Source organism: Rissa tridactyla, chromosome 4 (genome assembly GCF_028500815.1).
Source record: "Rissa tridactyla isolate bRisTri1 chromosome 4, bRisTri1.patW.cur.20221130, whole genome shotgun sequence".
NCBI classification, from domain to species: domain Eukaryota; kingdom Metazoa; phylum Chordata; class Aves; order Charadriiformes; family Laridae; genus Rissa; species Rissa tridactyla.
This window is the reverse complement of record NC_071469.1, coordinates 34,198,235-34,216,926: the sequence shown is the minus strand read 5'-3', so window position 1 is coordinate 34,216,926 and position 18,692 is coordinate 34,198,235. Positions and strand designations below refer to the sequence as shown.

The following is an 18,692-nucleotide window of genomic DNA, read 5'->3' as shown; positions in this document are numbered from 1 at the left end:
GAAATTTCAGAACACATATATCTTAAGCTATTTACCATTTCCTATCTGTCTTCCTAGATATTTGGAAAATATTAGGTGCAAAATTGACGGAATATTTAACACTTTCCTAAATATACATCTTTTAACTTAAAATAAGTGGTTTGATCATCTTTTAGATCTCAGCTAGCTGTAACAAACTTCTGAAATAATCATATTTGGGCAAATTAGGCCAGAAAAGCTCTAATGCAGTTTGAATTAGTCACAAGAAATTCAGTCCTACAGTATCTAGTGCATGGCAGCTAGTACTAATTGGGACTACTATTATTTTATGGCACAGCAGTATATAAGGTAAGCCATTCCAAATTTATTTTCTGTATCCTACAATGTTTTAATTCAGGGTTCAGCTGGACTTTGAATGCATAGACATGCAATGCCTCGAAGAAAAAAAAAAAAGGAAATTACATTTTCTAATAGTTTTTGTTGAGTTGCTTTTTACCTTTAATATGTTTTAATATTTCAAATAACGGTACAAAAACAAGAAAACTAAAAAAATTATACCTAAAAGATTGTGGAATTAACTTAAATTCCTTTTTAAGTATTTAATTTTCAGTGTCAGATTCATTGAGTTCTTGATTCTCAGTTCTGCTCAGTGCATGAACCTCGACTCACCTGGTAAATCTGGCACTAAATCAATGTAAACATTACTTAGGATTGGTTTAGTTCACAGCCTACATCTCACACTTTTATTAATTCTAAACAACATTTAGATTTTGGACCTAGCCAAATTTCCGGGGGCATTCCCCAAAATAGCATAGGGGTTTTCATTGAACAAGTGAGCACACTGAAAATAAGTTCCCATAGGACAGACAGGAATGTACACCGTACATCACTGCAGCGTGGCAGGATAACTTGAGGGTGACAAGAATAGACCATAACTATGAGGGGTATTAAGAGTTAACTTGAGTGTCTTTCTTCAAGAAGAAATACTGCTTTTGCCTCTGAGAATCTTCGGTCTAATGAACTGTACTCTAGCCATTAGAAAAAGGACTCCTACTAATTACAACTGGCTTAAGGCACGAAGCTGCTCTCAGCTGCAGCACCCTACCTCTTCTTTAACCCTTCCCCCCTCAAGGGCTCCTTTTTTCCAGTCCAGTGAGTTGGGGAGGCATACAAGGCTCTATAAGGACTGGGAAAAGGAAATGCGTCTTCTGTCTAAGTGTGGAAAACGAAGGCTTGGTAGAGTGGGAATTTTTAAGTCATTGGAAACGAGGATTCCTTATCTCAGTGGAATAAGAAAAAAGAACAGCTGTATTAAGAGCTGAGTGTAAGGGAAGAAAGAAAATGGCCATCTACAACTCAAGACAATTCCCACTCAGACACTCTACTGTACTAGTTCTGCAAAATCATTCTTCTATATATAGCTGAGAAGCCTCGAGCCAGCTCTGCTGATAACAAACCTACAGAGGCAGGCAACACCTGGTGCTGTGTATTCTGTAATACGTAAATAATCTTTTTAACTAAAATTATTTAAAATTATTTAGTAAAATATAATTCTTGATTCTTCATCAAAAAGCAAAGATAATATGTAAGTAACTCCAATATTCCACTTACCTGTGCCCTGTAAGACACAGCATTCCTATTTTAAATGCAAAGCTCAGCTAGGCTTTTTCTGAGAAATCACTTCGAATGTGTCTATAGGATTGCCTTAACACATCAACACTCATTGCTTCTAGAAGAATGAATAGAGCTTACCAAAATAATGGCAACATATATAAAAATACAGAGAAATAAACTTCTATTGTGTCATATAAACGTGTTTTAAAGCAAAAATATAGACAGTTAACATATTTTTTTTCTTTTTAAAAAACAAACACAATTTTGTTTTTCCTCCAAATATGTCTATTTGTTTTCATTACTACTTTTAATCACTGTTCGTTTAGCGTAATCCACCACCATCGAGACTGATGGATTTACCAGTTTTCAGATAGCTCATACTTAGAATAAAACTATCTTAGATATTACAAAAAAACTGTTCTATGTATGCTTGTTTGTATCGTTTTATGGGTATTCTGTGGAGTTGTAATTCTGGGGCACATTACGATATTTAGGGACACTAGAATAAGAATATATGTGGTTTAGGAAGAAATAAAGTTGGGGGTTTTTTTAAGAGATAAGACTGGCCATGATAATCTTCATGTCAGTGTAACAAAATATTCCTCAGATTAACTATGCAGTATTTCTAAAAAGGAGAACATTTGCAAAGCCTGCTCTTCTCTGGCTCCATCTCAAATACATGCTGCAAGGGAAAGATGCCAACATTTCATAGTTTCAAAAACTTTTGAAACTTTAAACAAGAAACAAACCTATTTGGAAAATCCATATTGAAAGCCAAAGTGGACAACCTTTGACATGAAGTACCCATTAAAAATAAAAAAAAAAAAAAGTTTTCTCATTCAGACTTTATACTCTTTTTATATATAGCTGTAACTTAGCTGTATACTGCTCATGTCTATTTCCACAGAAATACAGAATCCTTGGCTGCTTTTTTTAATGAAACAATATTCTGGAAAAAAAGCTACTACACCGCATTATGGTATTAGAAGTTTATTGCTGGTGAGCACTTAAAGGCCAGGTTTGTTCAGCTTAAAATAAAATGTTTATTTTCTACATTACTCCAGCAAATTCCCAACGTTCTGAGAGTGAAGTTAAAAATTTCTTCCCATGTGTTACTACCAGTAAAAAAGGGCTTCAGTCCAACCAATGACTTCTATCATGCCTAAGAAATGGAAAAGCCACTTTTGTATCAAAATATTTTAATGTTAGCTAATTTTACTGTTTAATGTAAGAATTATGACCTTCCCTTTGGAATCCGGACTTCGGAGTTTTGCACTGAATATACTCTTTCTAAAAGAAAAATAGATGCTTTTGAGTTCTAAAGATCATAAAATCTAATCTGATTAAATTCCTGCATTTCTTCGTGTTGACACTGATAATCATAAAAGAGCATGTTCCTGCTATCAGGGTAGGGAATACAGCAAATACAGTACATACCTCATAGCCAGGGCTGACAGGAGACTGAGAAAGGAAGTTGGAAAGAAGAAAAAACAGAACAAAGAATTAAGGGGGGGAAAAGACAGAAAATAATGTTACTTTTAGAAGCAAGCATGAATATCTGATTATTTTATATTTTCATTCTTTGTTATAGAATACAATGCAAAAGAATTGCATTTGAGCTAAGACAGGTAAAAATCTGGGTTACATAGCATCCTCCTAGTTCTACGTGGCTTTAGCATTTCTGTTTGCTGAGTTATACGCTACTGAGTTAAGAATCAAAAAAAGGATATTGCCCAGATTTTATTCTTTGGAGGCAGATTTTTAAAGCTGCACTCAAATGTAGCCTCCAGTCAATTTCCAGCTCAAATGAAATGCTTTATTGGCAAATGAAAACATTTATACCCAAACCGAAACTGTGTCTGGGTGTAGTGGTTCCCTATGAAACAATAATTAAAGTACCCTTTGCAGGATTCCACAGTATCCTGTCTCAAAGATTTTTTGAATGCCAAAATTTCATAATTTAGGGCATAACTTCTTCACTTTGTAAGTGGCATTTTTCCAGAAGCCAGACTGACAAGCTAAATTTAACACTGTGACCTAAAGTTGGCTTCTTTCTGGTCCACACAACATGTAGAAAAAAGGTTCTGAAATTATAACTTGGTTAATAATTGCATCTATGAAAGATCTCCAGGAACCCTTCCTCTCCCAACTGTTCTGACTCTGCATAGTAAATAGGGGTAGAAATAACATTTATTTTAGTCCTGTTTAAAGAATTGTCAGATATCTGATTGAATACAGTGTTCACAAACCGAGGTTATGCTTTGTTACCAGTGATTCAAGTGCTACACCAATACTAGTAACAAATGATACGATTTTGTGAACAAGGATGATGTTTCTTAGTATATTCACATAGACCGTAGAAAAATGAAACACATTCCAAAGTGCATGCTTTGATTGGTACCACAGTATAAACTGCTATAAAACTTATCTCACAACTAGTGCAGAAGAATGGAGTCCAAAGGACAGATCTGATACAGGAGAACTGACACCTTACGCACACTTAAAAAAAACGGGGGGAAAAAAAAAAAGTTGAAACACATTCAATGCAAAAAACCCAAAACAAAAAAAAGACATACAGAAGCCATATGTGACAGCACAGTATTTATAGAGAGTATACCAGGACGCTCACTCATACAATTTTTTAACCAAAATTCAAGAAACAATTCAGAATTAGGACCAGCCTTCCTCAAAATTTTCTGCCTTGGTCTGAATAAGTCAGCCTTTCTGAAACAACCTACTGAGAATTACGAATAATCTATCAAGATTTGTTGCTGCAGTTTTTGCAGAACTTAAGCACCTTACTCATTTATGCAGCTTTTCAATTAAAAATACAGATTCATAATGTTAACGTTAATTTCCAAGTAGCTTTAGGCTAATGATAATTAGCAGCATAAGTACATAATTATGGTTCGTAGATGGTACTGCATATAACACCAAGTCTACATCATTTGCAATAGTGTCCTTTTAGTATGTCAAGTTTAATAAGTTTAATATTCTAATTGGGAGGAAAACATGATAATTGTTGTGTGTACTTATAAATTCTTTCCTCTCTTTTAAACCTTAAGGTTTTCAAAACTTTCACTTAGGAGTGGATTCATTTACACACAGTGTAAATTCTTAAGTATTCAAGTATATTATGACCATGAGTGTTAAAAGGAACAAATATGCCAAAGATAAAAAATAAATATCATTCTAACTTACTCCAGTCATTACATTTTGTTCTCAGAAGAGTTGTTTTCATGATGGAAAAATACAATATTAATGCATATACAAGTATATTTACGTGTGCCTCTGTTATACTGTATATCTACATATACATCTACACGGGTATATACAGATATATACATATATTCACTGCAAAGATCTGTTGAAGGAAATAATGGAGATTTTTCCTACTTTCTTCTGAACACTTAGAAATATGCTAAATACACAGGCCCCAACTAATTAAGTATAGCCTTGACAGTGGCAGATATTCAGTTTGATACTGTGGTGTTTGGGTCACAGTGCTCTCCTGAGGGCAAATCTTTCCTGTATTATAAACCAATGGATATAATGGTCTGATACGGAAGAAATTCAACTTCTAGTTCCAGAGACGACATCCTCCAAGACGCAACTACTCAAATTAGCATGGGTGTCAGGTTTAGACCTTCAAAATAACCTAATTCTTGACAAAGGGAGGAGACTCCTGGGAGTGTCAGAAGTGACACATACCTTAAACCCACATACCTTAAGCTGGTGACCTCCCTTTTACGTCAAGATGCCTTTTCAGCAACACTTGATGATTGACATACCACCCCCTCCTCTGTAGTCTGTAACAGGCAAATCCAGATTGTGTAGCACTAAACGTCATTGTTTCTTATCAGCAACACCCATGGCCTCTATAGCTAGGAGATCTCATACCAGAAGGGCTTCATCCGGCACGCTGGGCGAGGGCTCTGCAGAAACTGTCCGAACCGTGCTGAGTCCTGTTAGGGAAACGTTTGACAGGCGCCTTTTCCGTACACCGCTGCAGTTGTTAGGGATTTTAAACGCACATCTCTTATGGTAATTCAGACCGCATCCTGAAAAGAGAAATTTAAAACCATCTGATTGAAGTTTATTACTGGAAAAAGCAAAGAACTTGGTTTTCTGTTAAAAAACAGCAGGGGTTCAAAAAACACCACCCTTGTTTTTCATTAAGCCTTTTTCCTCTAACTCGGCTGGTTTAGTTCCTATATTCTAGAATATTTTAGAAAGATATTGTTATGAGCTCTGAAGAGTTGTATCTATAAGCAGTGTTTTTTCTTTGATTTTTCAAAAATCTACGGTCTCGATGTGCAAGAAATTTTTGTGATCCGCATTTGGGAGGTAAGGAAGTCTTTCACTGGATGTGGCACTGGATACAGTCTGACAGGAGTGAAATCACTGTGGCAAAATGAGAAAAAAATAGTACAAGTTCATATGGGCTGACAGTAATTTCAGTTAAATGATCTGAATTAATGTGATATTGCATTAGATATAGGCCCAGGCTCATAAGGCAAGTGTAAGACACAGAAAACCTTTTCTTAAAAATACATATGGGCCAATTATTCTGCACTTTGGGTTACAGAGCTGTATCTAGGAGGCCTCGGAGCAGTCAAAAGGATTAGTTCATTAATCAGTTAATTATTTTGACAGTTCTTACTGTCTCTACCTACTGTAATTTTTTTCCTGATGCCTAGCCAATTTAAAAGCAGCATCAGAGACAATACGCGTAAGTGGAATGGATGGGTCTCTTCCCGAGACTGAAAAAATCCCACCTCACTGCAGCTTACCTTCGCATTTGAGCCCCTGACGCACCAGCCCCCACAGCATTTCTCCGCAATGGTCACAGAAGGCTGGCGCTCGATACGAATGCACAAAGAGAGCATGCGGCCGGATTTGAAAGTCTTCAAATGTAGCAGAAGCTGCAACAGGAAGATCATTCAGGGAATGAGCAAAATTAGTGACATAACTAATACGCTTCGTTTACGTGGTAATTCATCACAGAACAAAGGAAAACACTTTTTTGGTCATTGTGATGATGAACTTTCAATTTTGTATTGGTGGTTATACTGTATTTTGAAGATAAAAAGATTTATGACATACCATCAAACAATGGTATATCATATAAAGTGACCACCGGAAAAAGAATAAAACTGATTTTACAAACTTGCAGCAATAACTTCTCTGATAATATTTATCCAATAAAACACAGGAGGATAATAGCATGTCAAATATTTATCAGAAACTGGCAGAGTTCAATCAAATGTTGTAAATTTTCCAACATTCTCTTTTAGAGACTGTAAAGGTCTACATACAAAAGATAAACTGAATACATCCAGTAAAGAAACATATGGGTTTTTTTTAGACAAGTAAAGAAAAATGTATCAAAAATGGGCCATTTCAGGTGACCACTTGGTATATCGTATTCAGCAGCCCGTGTTGGTATCAGTGAACTGATCGCTCAAATTGTAAATATACATCAGAGTTTAAAAAGAAAACACCCAATCATCAGCAAAGACAAAAACCTTGCAGAGCAGTCTGGAAGACTCCTCTACATTTCCCTTGCAACTAGCGTTAACAGTTGTAAAAGTTACAGGGGCTAGTTAAAGGCACCAGTGTAAACTATAAAAATAAACAATGACATTTTTAAGAACTATTTAGTATACAGAGGCAGCCAGTACCACATTCGATTTTAAAATATACTTTAATGAAATATTTTCTTTTTCTTATTAAATATGCTAAACTTGTATCAGACGGTCTCAGGAAAAATACTATCTGTCAAATGTTATTAAACATTAAGCACATATGCAAAAATTTGATCTCCTTCAAGATGATTAGGGGACTGGAACACCTCTCTTATGAAGAAAGGCTGAGGGACTTGGGTCTCTTCAGCCTGGAAAAGAGAAGACTGAGGGGGGATCTTGTCAATGCTTATAAATACTTGAAGGGTGGGTGTCAGGAGGATGGGGCCAGGCTCTTTTCAGTGGTGCCCAGGGACAGGACAAGAGGTAACAGGCACAAACTTGAGCATAGGAAGTTCCACCTAAACATGAGGAGAAACTTCTTTACCCTGAGGGTGTCAGAGCGCTGGAACAGGCTGCCCAGAGAGGTGGTGGAATCTCTGTCTCTGTAGACATTCCAAACCCGCCTGGACACGTTCCTGTGCAGCCTGCTCTAGGTGACCCTGCTCTGGCAGAGGGGTTGGACTAGATGATCTCCAGAGGTCCCTTCCAACCCCTACCATTCTGCGATTCTGTGATTCAAACTGCCATTTAAACAAGTGATTTAAGTTTGTGCTTACTCTTCGCAGATAACAGTATGAATGAACCAGGTATGGAGCCACTTTACATAGAAAAGCTTTGTCTCTCAACAGAAATACTTTCCTGATTTGCAATTGAGAGGAAAGAAAACTTTTTTTTTTTTTAATGGTTCAGTTCAAATGAATTCCTAACAGATTCAAATACCCTTAGTCTCTGGCTTGTTCTTTGTGTATTAGCGAAAAGAGGACCAAAAATCTACATACCAATCAAGAAAACACTTTTAACTAATTAGAGCAGAGTACCAATAAAGACCTATGCCCTGGACTCAGTTCCTTCTGTGCACAAAACTGCTACTTTTAGGAAAAAATTTTCCAACAATGTCTACAGAAAAACATGTTTCTAGTCTCAACCAATTTCCATTCTAGGAATCTTTTAACAGAGATATTTGGAATACCATCACAAAAGTAGGATCCAATGATAACAAACCTTTTTTTAATGTTTATTAAAACAATCCAAATCACCTAACAGTCTGTTTAATTCAGGATTCCATTTTCTTTCCCCAGAATTATTCTGTTCCTAGTTTTCATAACAAGCCATGTTAAAAAGCTTACTTAATTCATAAAATTAGGACTTCATAAAACAGTTAGAACATCCCGAACCTGAAATAAGAGAGTTTTATATTTATTTAACAATGTTAGGCCAGCCATTTTTTTCAGACTCGAGGGCTTCCAAACACATAAGGATACTTGTTCAAGTGTGTTATTTTTCTAATTTTTTTCCAGTCTACAGCAGTCAAGTGCACTACTGTTAAGGCAATGCTCACTCTGTACTGGTAATGCTGTCCTTGCTATACTAGAAAACACAACTCATCAGAACACATTTTAGATGTTGAACAGAATTCTTGTGATTTTACCTTGGATAGGACTTATCGGCTTCCAGCAGAACTGCAACGTACACTTCTTTGCTATTGTCTCTAGTTTAAATTTGCACATAACAAATATAAAACCAAAAAGCTCACTAAAACAAGATTCTCAGTGAGCATGCATTTCTCCCCAAGGGAGAAGACAAGGAAATACACTACTGTAAGACCCTCAGACATGATAGCCATGAATTTTGATAACACGTGAATTTTAGAGATGCAAGCTTTTTGTTTATAAAAATACACTTTCCTGAGGTTATTTCTAAAAGCACACAAGTAATAATCAAAGCACTATTAAAATATGAGTGATGTGTAAAATAAAAATAGTGTAAGTCTCAATGTAGCAAAGGACTTAAGTATGTATATAAGTTTATGCCTATTTCCCTGAATATCTACCTAAAGTTAGGCATGTATTCAAATTCTATTTTAAGTAACTGACGTTTGCTAAATTGGAGATTGGAGCGGAGTTTTACATGGATATGCTGGGTGGCTTTTCAAATAGTACAAACAGTGCAGCAAGAACACAACTAAGCTTAGAAAAAGCAGTAACTTCAATTTAGCTTAGTAATGTAGATAATGGATTAAAAATTCTTTACTCTACCTTAATATCAAAATACCAGGTTTTGTAAAAAGTAAATATCAATATCTCTGTAGAATCAAATCTGACAGTAAGACCTCCCAAAAGCCGTTTTGCCTTAGGGATTTGGTCATTTAGCTCTCTTCCTGTGTCCTGAATTCAGTTCCATCTGAAGCTGTTAAGTGAATGGAAAATACTTTGTTGTCGAGTGTCACCCTCTCAACTCCATTTTTGGTGTACTGGTCTCTTCCCACCCCCCACCGCCTCTTCACAAATGGTGAAGAAATAATTGATATCCTTTCCGTTAAAGCTGTAACTGAACCTTCTGGTCTCCCTGCAAATTAATTAATAGGTTATCATGGCTCATGATCTTGTAGGCAAAAAAAGTAATTTAGAAATAACTTTATTATATCTTTTCTTTAGTTCACGTTACAAATATACGTGATATTAAATAAATACTACTCTTAGCAGTAATAATGTTAATACAATTTTAGGGAGACAGAAATCAAATACAAAGAAACCTCCCAAAGTACTGAACTTGAAGTTGTATGACTTACGATAAACCCACATGCAGTATTACATATTTAGCTTTTTTTTTATTTAGACATCCTTCAATTTAAATGTCCTTAAAATTTCTTGTACAGTACACGTTGCAAAGCAGAGATGACCAAATTTCAAAGAAATTTCCTTTCAATGGAAGCTTAAATTGCTCCAATTAACTGCTTAAGCATTTAATTGATTACTAAATTAACATTGGTATTTTTTTCCTTGACAGAGAAGTAATTGTCTGAGCTGAATTACAGCTGGATTTAAATAACTCTGCAGCAGGTTAAGCTGTTGTTTTCATGGCGAACTCACCCTCCTGTATCTGTCATATCTGCCGCAACAGCAAGTATGTAATGGAGTTAAAACTCATCAGGGATGAGTTGACTGGCGAAACTGTTCACCTACCGTGAACTCTGAGAACACCTGAACTATATTTCTGTAATGATAAGGAGCAGGAGCTAGAAATGAAAGGTTTGCCTGACCTGAAGGGTCCTGAAAGTTATGGTTAGGAGCTCCAGAAGCCAAAGACAAAGCAAAGAAAGGCAGGAAACAGTTTCAGGGATTGTTAGATCCTACCTTTGTACAAGGTTTTGGGGCTGGAATACAAGAAAGTGCAGACCAACATCCCAAAAAATCACTAACAGGGGACTTACTCTACAGCATAAAGATACTCTTAGGCACTATCCATAGAGAAGGTCAGCAACAAATTGAACTTACCAACAAACTTACTAGATGAGGAACACCAATCTGTTGGTTGAAAAGGTAACCGAGGCAAGTTCTAGGATGTTTCCATCATTATCAAAAAAAGATACCAATAGTAAAGATAAGCGGTGATAAATAACATTCTTATTCTACATTTCAACCCTCCTGGCTGAATAACTGGAACTTATCATATCATTTTACATAATGGTATGTTAAAAAGACCATATCATTTTATACCGACATGATAAATGCTCAAAAATAAGAGGCAGGGAGGAAAAATGCATTTTATTTTAAGAAAGCTTTAAATTTGCCAACCACTGCAGAACACAGCAGTAAGAGGAATACAAAACATCATCCTTTCTCCTTCTTTTCAAACTGTTTTGGCAATGTTCCACTCTGTTGAAAGGCATGGAAGTGTTTTGGAATTTAATTTTTAAGGTAAACAGAGTGTTTTTACAGGCTTCAATTTACGTGTTCTCATCAGGCCCTGCAGACAGCATTCTGTTTTCTTGTCTCATGAAATGATGTTATTTCAGAATACTATTCACTGAAACTAGTGTGACATTAGGACTTGATCTGCAAGAACTATGTTAACCAGCAAAGTTACACAAATCTTTAATCTATATAAACATGGATAATTTGTATTTCTTGTTCTGCCACCTGTATGGCATAGTTGACTTTCTATGGCTAAACCTAGCACGGCTTAGATTTTCAGATCATGCAATTCCAGAAGCAGTCATATATGAATTAGGTTCTGCTTTTAAACTTCTTTCACCATCTTGTAATTTGTAACTTTTTAAAACTGCACGTCTAGAAAGGCTTTCATATAGCTACTAACAATCAAAGTTTTAACTTTCAGAATAATCCTGTGTTACTCACTGAAAAAATGAGAGCCCTGGTGATGAAGAGAAAGATATGTATACTTTTTTCAAATTAAATGGAGACCTTTCTTACTAACGAAAAAACTTCTGTCATGTCAGCCTGCCCTTGCACTTTGATGGAGCACTGATGCTGCAAAGGCAACTTTCTGGCCGTATGTAAAATGGTGCAGTAAAAAAAGAAGTAAGTTCCAAATATGCCTACAACCGTATCCTGAAAAACTTACTACTCTGCAGAAAAGTCTGCAATATTACGTTCTTAATATTATACTGTTACACTGCTAACTCTCAGGCTAACTTGTCATCATCTATTTAAGCATTCCTAGTATCACCAAAACACAGACATTGAAACTACAACAGTTTTGACAAGACTATTTCATCAAGTCTGTTAATGACTTGGCTGTTAATGGCTAGTACTCCTTGTTCTGGGCTCAGGAGCAGATCTATCAGTCAGCACAGCTGGAAATGAGAACAAGAAGCCATTGCAACTCACAGAGGCAAGGTCCTGCTTTCAGAAAGAGGCAAATAATTTACTGATTGTTTTGAGTTCCAAGTCCAAAAGGGCTTTGAACTATTAGCAGAGGTGAAATCCTGCTATTACGAGCAACAGAGCTTCACGTAATGGGAGCTGTCAGCTAGCATCCATGCCTCTCGTAGCATAAGAAACCACCAACCACACGATCAGCGGCATCTTGCAGACATTCTCCTGCTACCCTCTCCCATTTGGAATGCCTTTAAGAGTAATGTATCCCGATGACTTCCCGCAGGCACTCGTAACTGAGCCCTTCCCTAGAAGAACTACTGGCATTCATCACTTAAAAAATAAATATAACATACCGTATACATTATTCCTCTTCAAGCACTGATTAAACCATAACAATTAATGAGCGTATACACAATTTTACTGAGCTAAGAGAAAGGAAAACATTTTATTCTTTTCACTGTTCCATCCTGGTAATTAAAATCAGCCTGAGTTTTCAGAGTTCCATCAGTCATCAGAACTAGGGCAGTTCATACAAACCAAAGATTTGATCTCTGATCTCCATCTTGAAATGTGATTTAAAAATCACATTAAGATTATCAGGACCTTATACGTAATAGAAATTACAACTTCCTAAAATCTAGACATGTACAGATTTATAATCACTCTGTCTCTTTTTTCTGCTCTGAAATAAGGAAACTTAGATATGGCAAATTTGGATTTAATGAGCTTTTTGGATATGTATGTGAATATTACAGCACTCTAAATTTTACCTGCAGGAAAATCTTTCCATTTCAGTAAGTTTTGTTTTGGTTTCCTTACCTGTTATTGATTTATCCCAATGTCTTAGGTGAAAAATAGCTTAAATGATGAATGCTAACAGTTGGCAGGTAAATCTCTGTAGAAGGCAGGGATGGAGGTGGAGATAAATTTTCAGAACTGAATTCTGAACTCTCAAGCAGAAGCCTGCTACTTCCTAACTGCAAATGGTACAGGCTAGTTGCAATTTTTCGTAACACCCAGACTAAGCAAAAGTGGCATGCCCTCAATCCTCCAGTGACAGAGAGACAGGAAACTGAACCACAAGGCCAATCACACGTTGTGCTTCTGCACATGGACGATTTAGATTGGAAACACCGTGAGCTTGGGGGTCTAGAAAGAAGAGGAGGTGGAAAAGAAAGACCCCCAAAAAGCAGCAGTCATCTCAGACAGAAGAAGGGGGGCTGGAAAGATGAAGGTGAAGATCCTGCTTAGAAGTAACATGCTGGAAGTGGGGGGAAGAACCCAGAGATCAGAGAGATGGAGGCCAGGGGACGTCCATGCATTTTGGTCAATGACGCCCATGACTGGAGGCTGCAAGCAGTGGCACAGCAGGAACAAACATGACTTTGTGCCCAGCAATTCAGTTCTGGAGCCACCAACATAAGATGGACATGAATCTGTTGGAGAGGGTCCAGAGGAGGGCCACGAAGATGATCAGAGGGCTGGAGCACCTCTCCTATGAAGGCAGGCTGAGAAAGTTTGGATTGTTCAGCCTGGAGAAGAAAAGGCTCCAGGGAGACCTTATAGCAGCTTTCCACTACCTGAAGGGGGCCTACAGGAAAGCTGGAGAGGGACTTGTTACAAGGGCATGTAGTGGTAGGATGAGGGATAATGGCTTCAAACTGAAAGAAGGTAGATTTAGATTAGGAAGAAATTTTTCACTATTAGGGTGGTGAGACACTGGAACAGGTTGCCCAGGGAAGTTGTGGATGCCCCATCCCTGGAGGTGTTCAAGGCCAGGCTGGATGAGGCTGTGAGCAACCTGGTCTAGTAGGAGGTGTCCCTGCCCAGGGCAGCAGGGTTGGAACTAGATGATCTTTAAGGTCTCTTCCAACCCGAACCATTCTATGATTCTATGATTCCCAGGCCAGCAGCCATCTCCTTACTGGGCAGGACAGTGGGGAGCTAACAAATGTAAGGCTGTGAAGTGAGCAAATGAGCCAGCTTGGGAAGCATTCAGGTAAGGTAAGAGCTCTGATCTCCTTGGTTCTTAAATAAACTCCACTATCCAGATTCACTATGGGTTGTTGTTTACATTGTCTCACCCATGATTTAAGCAATAAACCGTAGGAGATAATAAACCATTTGCAATTATTTGTCCAGTGCTAGCTCAGACTGTTATGGAGAGTTTTAATAAAAGATTAACATTTATGAGTCAACACGCTTGATTCATCTGTACATTCTGTTTTTTTAAAGTTCAATTTTAATGTACTTTTATTAATTTGACAATGATTCCACAGTTTCAAACCTACAAACTGTACAGCACAGTAGGTTTTATATTAATTTGAAATCCCAGCATAGAATTCTTTCTTTATGAATTTACCCATTTTTCACCAAAGTAGAAAAAACAGCAATACCTTCATTCACGGATTCAGGCCCTGTTAATCATAAAATTACACTGCAGAGGTATTAATTTAGCATAGGAAAACAAAATTAAATACTCTACAAGTTTACTGGAGCTATTGATGCAGTGTTCAAAACTAACTCTGACTACTGGCAATAAGAGGCAGGTCCAAATTAAAAATAAAGCCTCTTGCTTCTTTTCTGTGCTCACATTGATCTGAATTAAATTAACTGATCACAAAGTAAACACTATGTGTCTTTCACATCTTTATTTCCTCTGACTTTGTTTTGTAAGTTCTTCACAGATCTTTTCCAAGGCTTCCCAAAAAAAAATAAATCAAGTGATGGATTACATAGTCACCGTGAGAATTTGCACCACAAAAATTAGAGGTGTTCAAGAAGAATTAGCAGTACTTGTAAAACTTAATGAATTCCTTCAAGTTTCTTTCATAAAAGGTTAAGAAAATGGTTTGTTATATGGCGAATAAATGCTGATGGCCAAAAGTGTAATGGAAGTAAAAATACAATGTTATGCTGAATTCACTAAGGAACCTCTGTGTACATTAAACTATTTTTAACACTCTTCAATGTGAACAATCTGCAAAAGTTTAAATATCTCTTAAAATTATGCTAAGAATTCATAAATATATATCATTATACACAGAATATACACAGGTGGGGGTGTGTGTGTCTGTGAGGTGTTTGCATGGCATCATCGGATGCCCATGGCCCCTGATGGGATGCACCCAGAACTGATGAGGGATCTGGCTGATGTCATTGCAAGGCCACTTTCCACAATCTTTGAACAATCATCAAGACTGGGAGAAGTGCCCAAAGACTGGAGGAAAGCAAATGTCACTTCTACCTTCAAGAAGGGCAAGAAGGAGGACTCGGGGAACTACAGACCAGTCAGCCTCACCTCAGGCTGGATGGGGCTTTGAGCAACCTGGTCTAGTGGGAGGTGCCCCTGCCCGTGGCTGGGGGGTTGGAACTAGATGATCTTTAAGGTCCCTTCCAACCCAAAACCCAAATCTATGAGCCTATGAAAGTGATGAAACAAGTAATCCTGGAAATATACGACTACTTCTGGAATATGCTTTAGCGTCTGCCTGACACATAATGCTTTCTTCAGGTCTCAGATCTTTTATATGGGAACATCAGAGACAATTAACAGAAGCATGACTGTATACAACCATTGTGTTTTCTCAGCCCCACTCTAATCTTTCTAGGATAACACTAGAAAAGGGAGAAGGGAACCTAAAAATGCTAAGGAAATGCACAATTTGCACATGAAATGCCCAAGACGACATAACCTGGAAGAAATAAATTAGTTATGGCTCTGAACTGTGGTTGATTTTTTTAAAATGGATTACAACAATTCAAGAATGACTCATCATGGAAACATCTCCAGTCCCTGGCCAAGTAGATCTAAAGGTCAAAGATAAGTAAAATGTTTAGCGAATGTATCACTGCTCCACTGAAGCTAACAAAAGTGTTCTATTGACTTAATAAGTTTACCCAGGATTTCAACCATGCACATAAATAAATGGGATTGAAATTAACATCATGAAATGGTGATACTAATATTCCTCACTTGACATTCTGTGTTCAGTTTCTGTGAGACCAACCCAAAAAGAAGTATGGTAAGAGAGAAGAACTGATGGATGAGAAAAAACACTGGAGGCATGGAAGAAACTTCCATACAAGGAGAGATTAAGACTGGAATTCTTTCATCTGAAGAGGAAATGAGTAAGAGTTTGCTGAATTCAAGAAGAGGAAGAAGCCAAAAAACCAAACCAGGAAACAAACGTAACCTCTGTAGTATAACCTTCTGCACCAACAAACTACAGTGACAGGAGTCTTCATGTCCTACAAAGCAGGCAAGTTCTCCAAACTTCTTTTTGAAAACAAGTTACACCTTAATTAGGTTAAGAGAAACGTTCTTGGGGCCTCTTTAAGAGCCAGAGTGAGCCAGAATTCAGTTAGAATGACATTGTCTCCAGGCTTGAGTCACACTACCATCCAGATATAAAAACCAGCAGACTGCAACCTGTGGCAGTTCCTGAGACTCTTCCTCCTTAGTTTCCGTTTCAAATTGTTATATTCCCCAAGGGAAGGAGGTTTGCTTGTTTGTGCTCAGACCTGCTTTAGCTACAAGCCTCAAGCACTTCCTAAAAGAAGATGTGTATCTTACCACAAAGGGTTGCAAACTTCATCTATTGGAAATAAACATGAGACTCTGTATTGCTATTTGCTCTCTCAAAATACCAAAGCCAGCTGTCAGCCAATTAAAGTAAATTTGATGAGTTTAACAGTGATATTGAAAGACATATTTTTTTACGTAAGCCATTATTTAACTCGAAACCTACTGGAGCAATGAGTTATTGAGACCATGAATTCAGAGAGACTGAAAAAGTAGGGAGATTCTCCAAACAGTAGATTTTTTTTTTCCTGGCATATATCCTAGCAGTGTAGAATACACTGTTGACAGGTTAACAACACAACTCGTCTGATAGGCAAGTTATTCCAAGCGTTCCAATTTATTTTTCAATTATGCTACTCTCGGAATCATCTACAGCTACTCTGCATTCAAGACTCACTACTGTCAATTAACAAACACAATAATACAAACGTTTGGTCAAGCACATATTGGCCAAAGAAAGTGTCAAACAAACATATCAAATAAAAACCTTTATGACAAATCAAAGAGTTTTCTGCTTAGCCTAAGCAAGGCTTGTTCCTCATTACATGTTGTAGCTAGTGAAAATGAAGTGGGAGAGGTAGTTAGTTGATGGAAGAGGATGGAGTCTGATCAGGAAAAGAGAAATCTTCAAGTTTTGGCAGTTTTATGATTACAATCTGTGTTAGTAGCAGAAACAACTGAAAGAATATGAAAAATTGAGAAAATGAGAAAGAAAATTTAATTGAAGTTTCCTTATTCACATAATCAAAAAAATATTTAAATTTTTTGAAGAGGTGAACAATTATTTTTCTAAAATACATCTTTAAGTGAACCTATAGCAGTGGTCTCCAAAGTGGGGTGCCCACACTCCCAAGTGTGCACGAGACAATCCATTAGGGTGCAGGACAAAAATATTAGAACATCAGCAACAAATGTAAGTTATAAATAAATAAAGATACATATATTAGGGGTGTATGCTCAAAAAATTTTTAGTGATAGGCTGCACAATAAAAAACTTCGGAGACCATTGATCTATAGGACTTTGTCACTCTACCTTTAAGAAAAGCTCAAGTGCTATTAAAGACACATCCTGTGAAATAATTCATAGCCATGTCCAAGTTTCACACACCACAGAGTAAGGAAAGACTAAGTAGATTAAATAGATTTGTAAAACAGTAAACAGAGTTGATTCATCATTTGATGGAAATATGTTTTCTATAAACATGCACTTCTGTTTTCTCCATCAATGCCTTTCTAATTATAAGCATTTCATATTGATTCAGAATGCTAAGCAGATGAAAACACCACATTAAAAGTCCAAATGAACATAGAAATATCCATTAAAATATAGGACAATGTACTACAGACTCCAAGTTTCATTCACCACCTCAAGTCATTTGAGAAACGGTCAGCTGAAGTAGGGCCTGAAGTATAACACTTGAATAATCTACTGAGCTACTGTTACTAAGTGGGTTGTGTTAGACTCAGTCAAAATGAGAGTATCTCAAACCTTTCAAAGAAGGATAAATGTAATGCGTAATATGTTAAAAAAAAAAATCAGTAAAAATGAATAAGAAAGGGGGGAAAAATGCCTCATCCAAGTGAAAATAAGATATTTTAAGGAAAATAAGGGGGTTTGTAGTTCAGAGGATTTAACATACTTACCTAATATATAACATAAAATGAACATTAAGAATTAATTAGATCTACCTCAGAAGCTGATAGGCATAATCTACGAAGCCTGGAATCCTGCCTTTCAAAGAGAAGTTCCTAAAGCAGCATCAGCATCTGGCGATATTTCCCCAGACCACCACCTCAGATGCCCACGCTTTGGAGATGAAGCATTCGCTGAAGCAGAGAGGAGGTGACCAAGACAGATGACACAAGGGCAGTGACATTACAAGCGTTTGCTGTTTTGTCTGTATTCCTTTCCTAAGAATTCCAAGACCTGTAACTTGCTTTTCTTGACTGGTATTGAGCACTAAGATAAGATTTTCGTATTATAACTTGAACTTCTCTATTTTTGGTAGTATCAGCTAACTCTAAGCCCCTTGTTACGTACAAAAAAAAGCAAGAAATTCCCCTGACACTTTATATTGATCTATACTGAATTTCATCTCTGGTGACACTGACACTTTACTGATCATGCTTTCCAGATCATTTATG

At 37.0% G+C, this 18,692-nt stretch overlaps 1 protein-coding gene across 2 annotated transcripts in view; it reads right to left on the bottom strand.

Annotated features, from left to right (window-relative positions):
- Positions 1 to 18,692, bottom strand: part of PRKD1 (protein kinase D1) — a 135,380-nt gene that overhangs the window by 38,866 nt on the left and 77,822 nt on the right. The window contains exons 3-5 of one of the 2 annotated variants that reach the window (XM_054198673.1): positions 6,387 to 6,518; positions 5,494 to 5,654; positions 3,031 to 3,054 (exon numbers count right to left, since the gene is read on the bottom strand). In XM_054198673.1, the coding sequence (XP_054054648.1) occupies positions 3,031 to 3,054; positions 5,494 to 5,654; positions 6,387 to 6,518 (317 nt within the window). The remainder of the gene's footprint in view (positions 1 to 3,030; positions 3,055 to 5,493; positions 5,655 to 6,386; positions 6,519 to 18,692) is intronic. The other variant, XM_054198674.1, reaches the window with a different exon arrangement.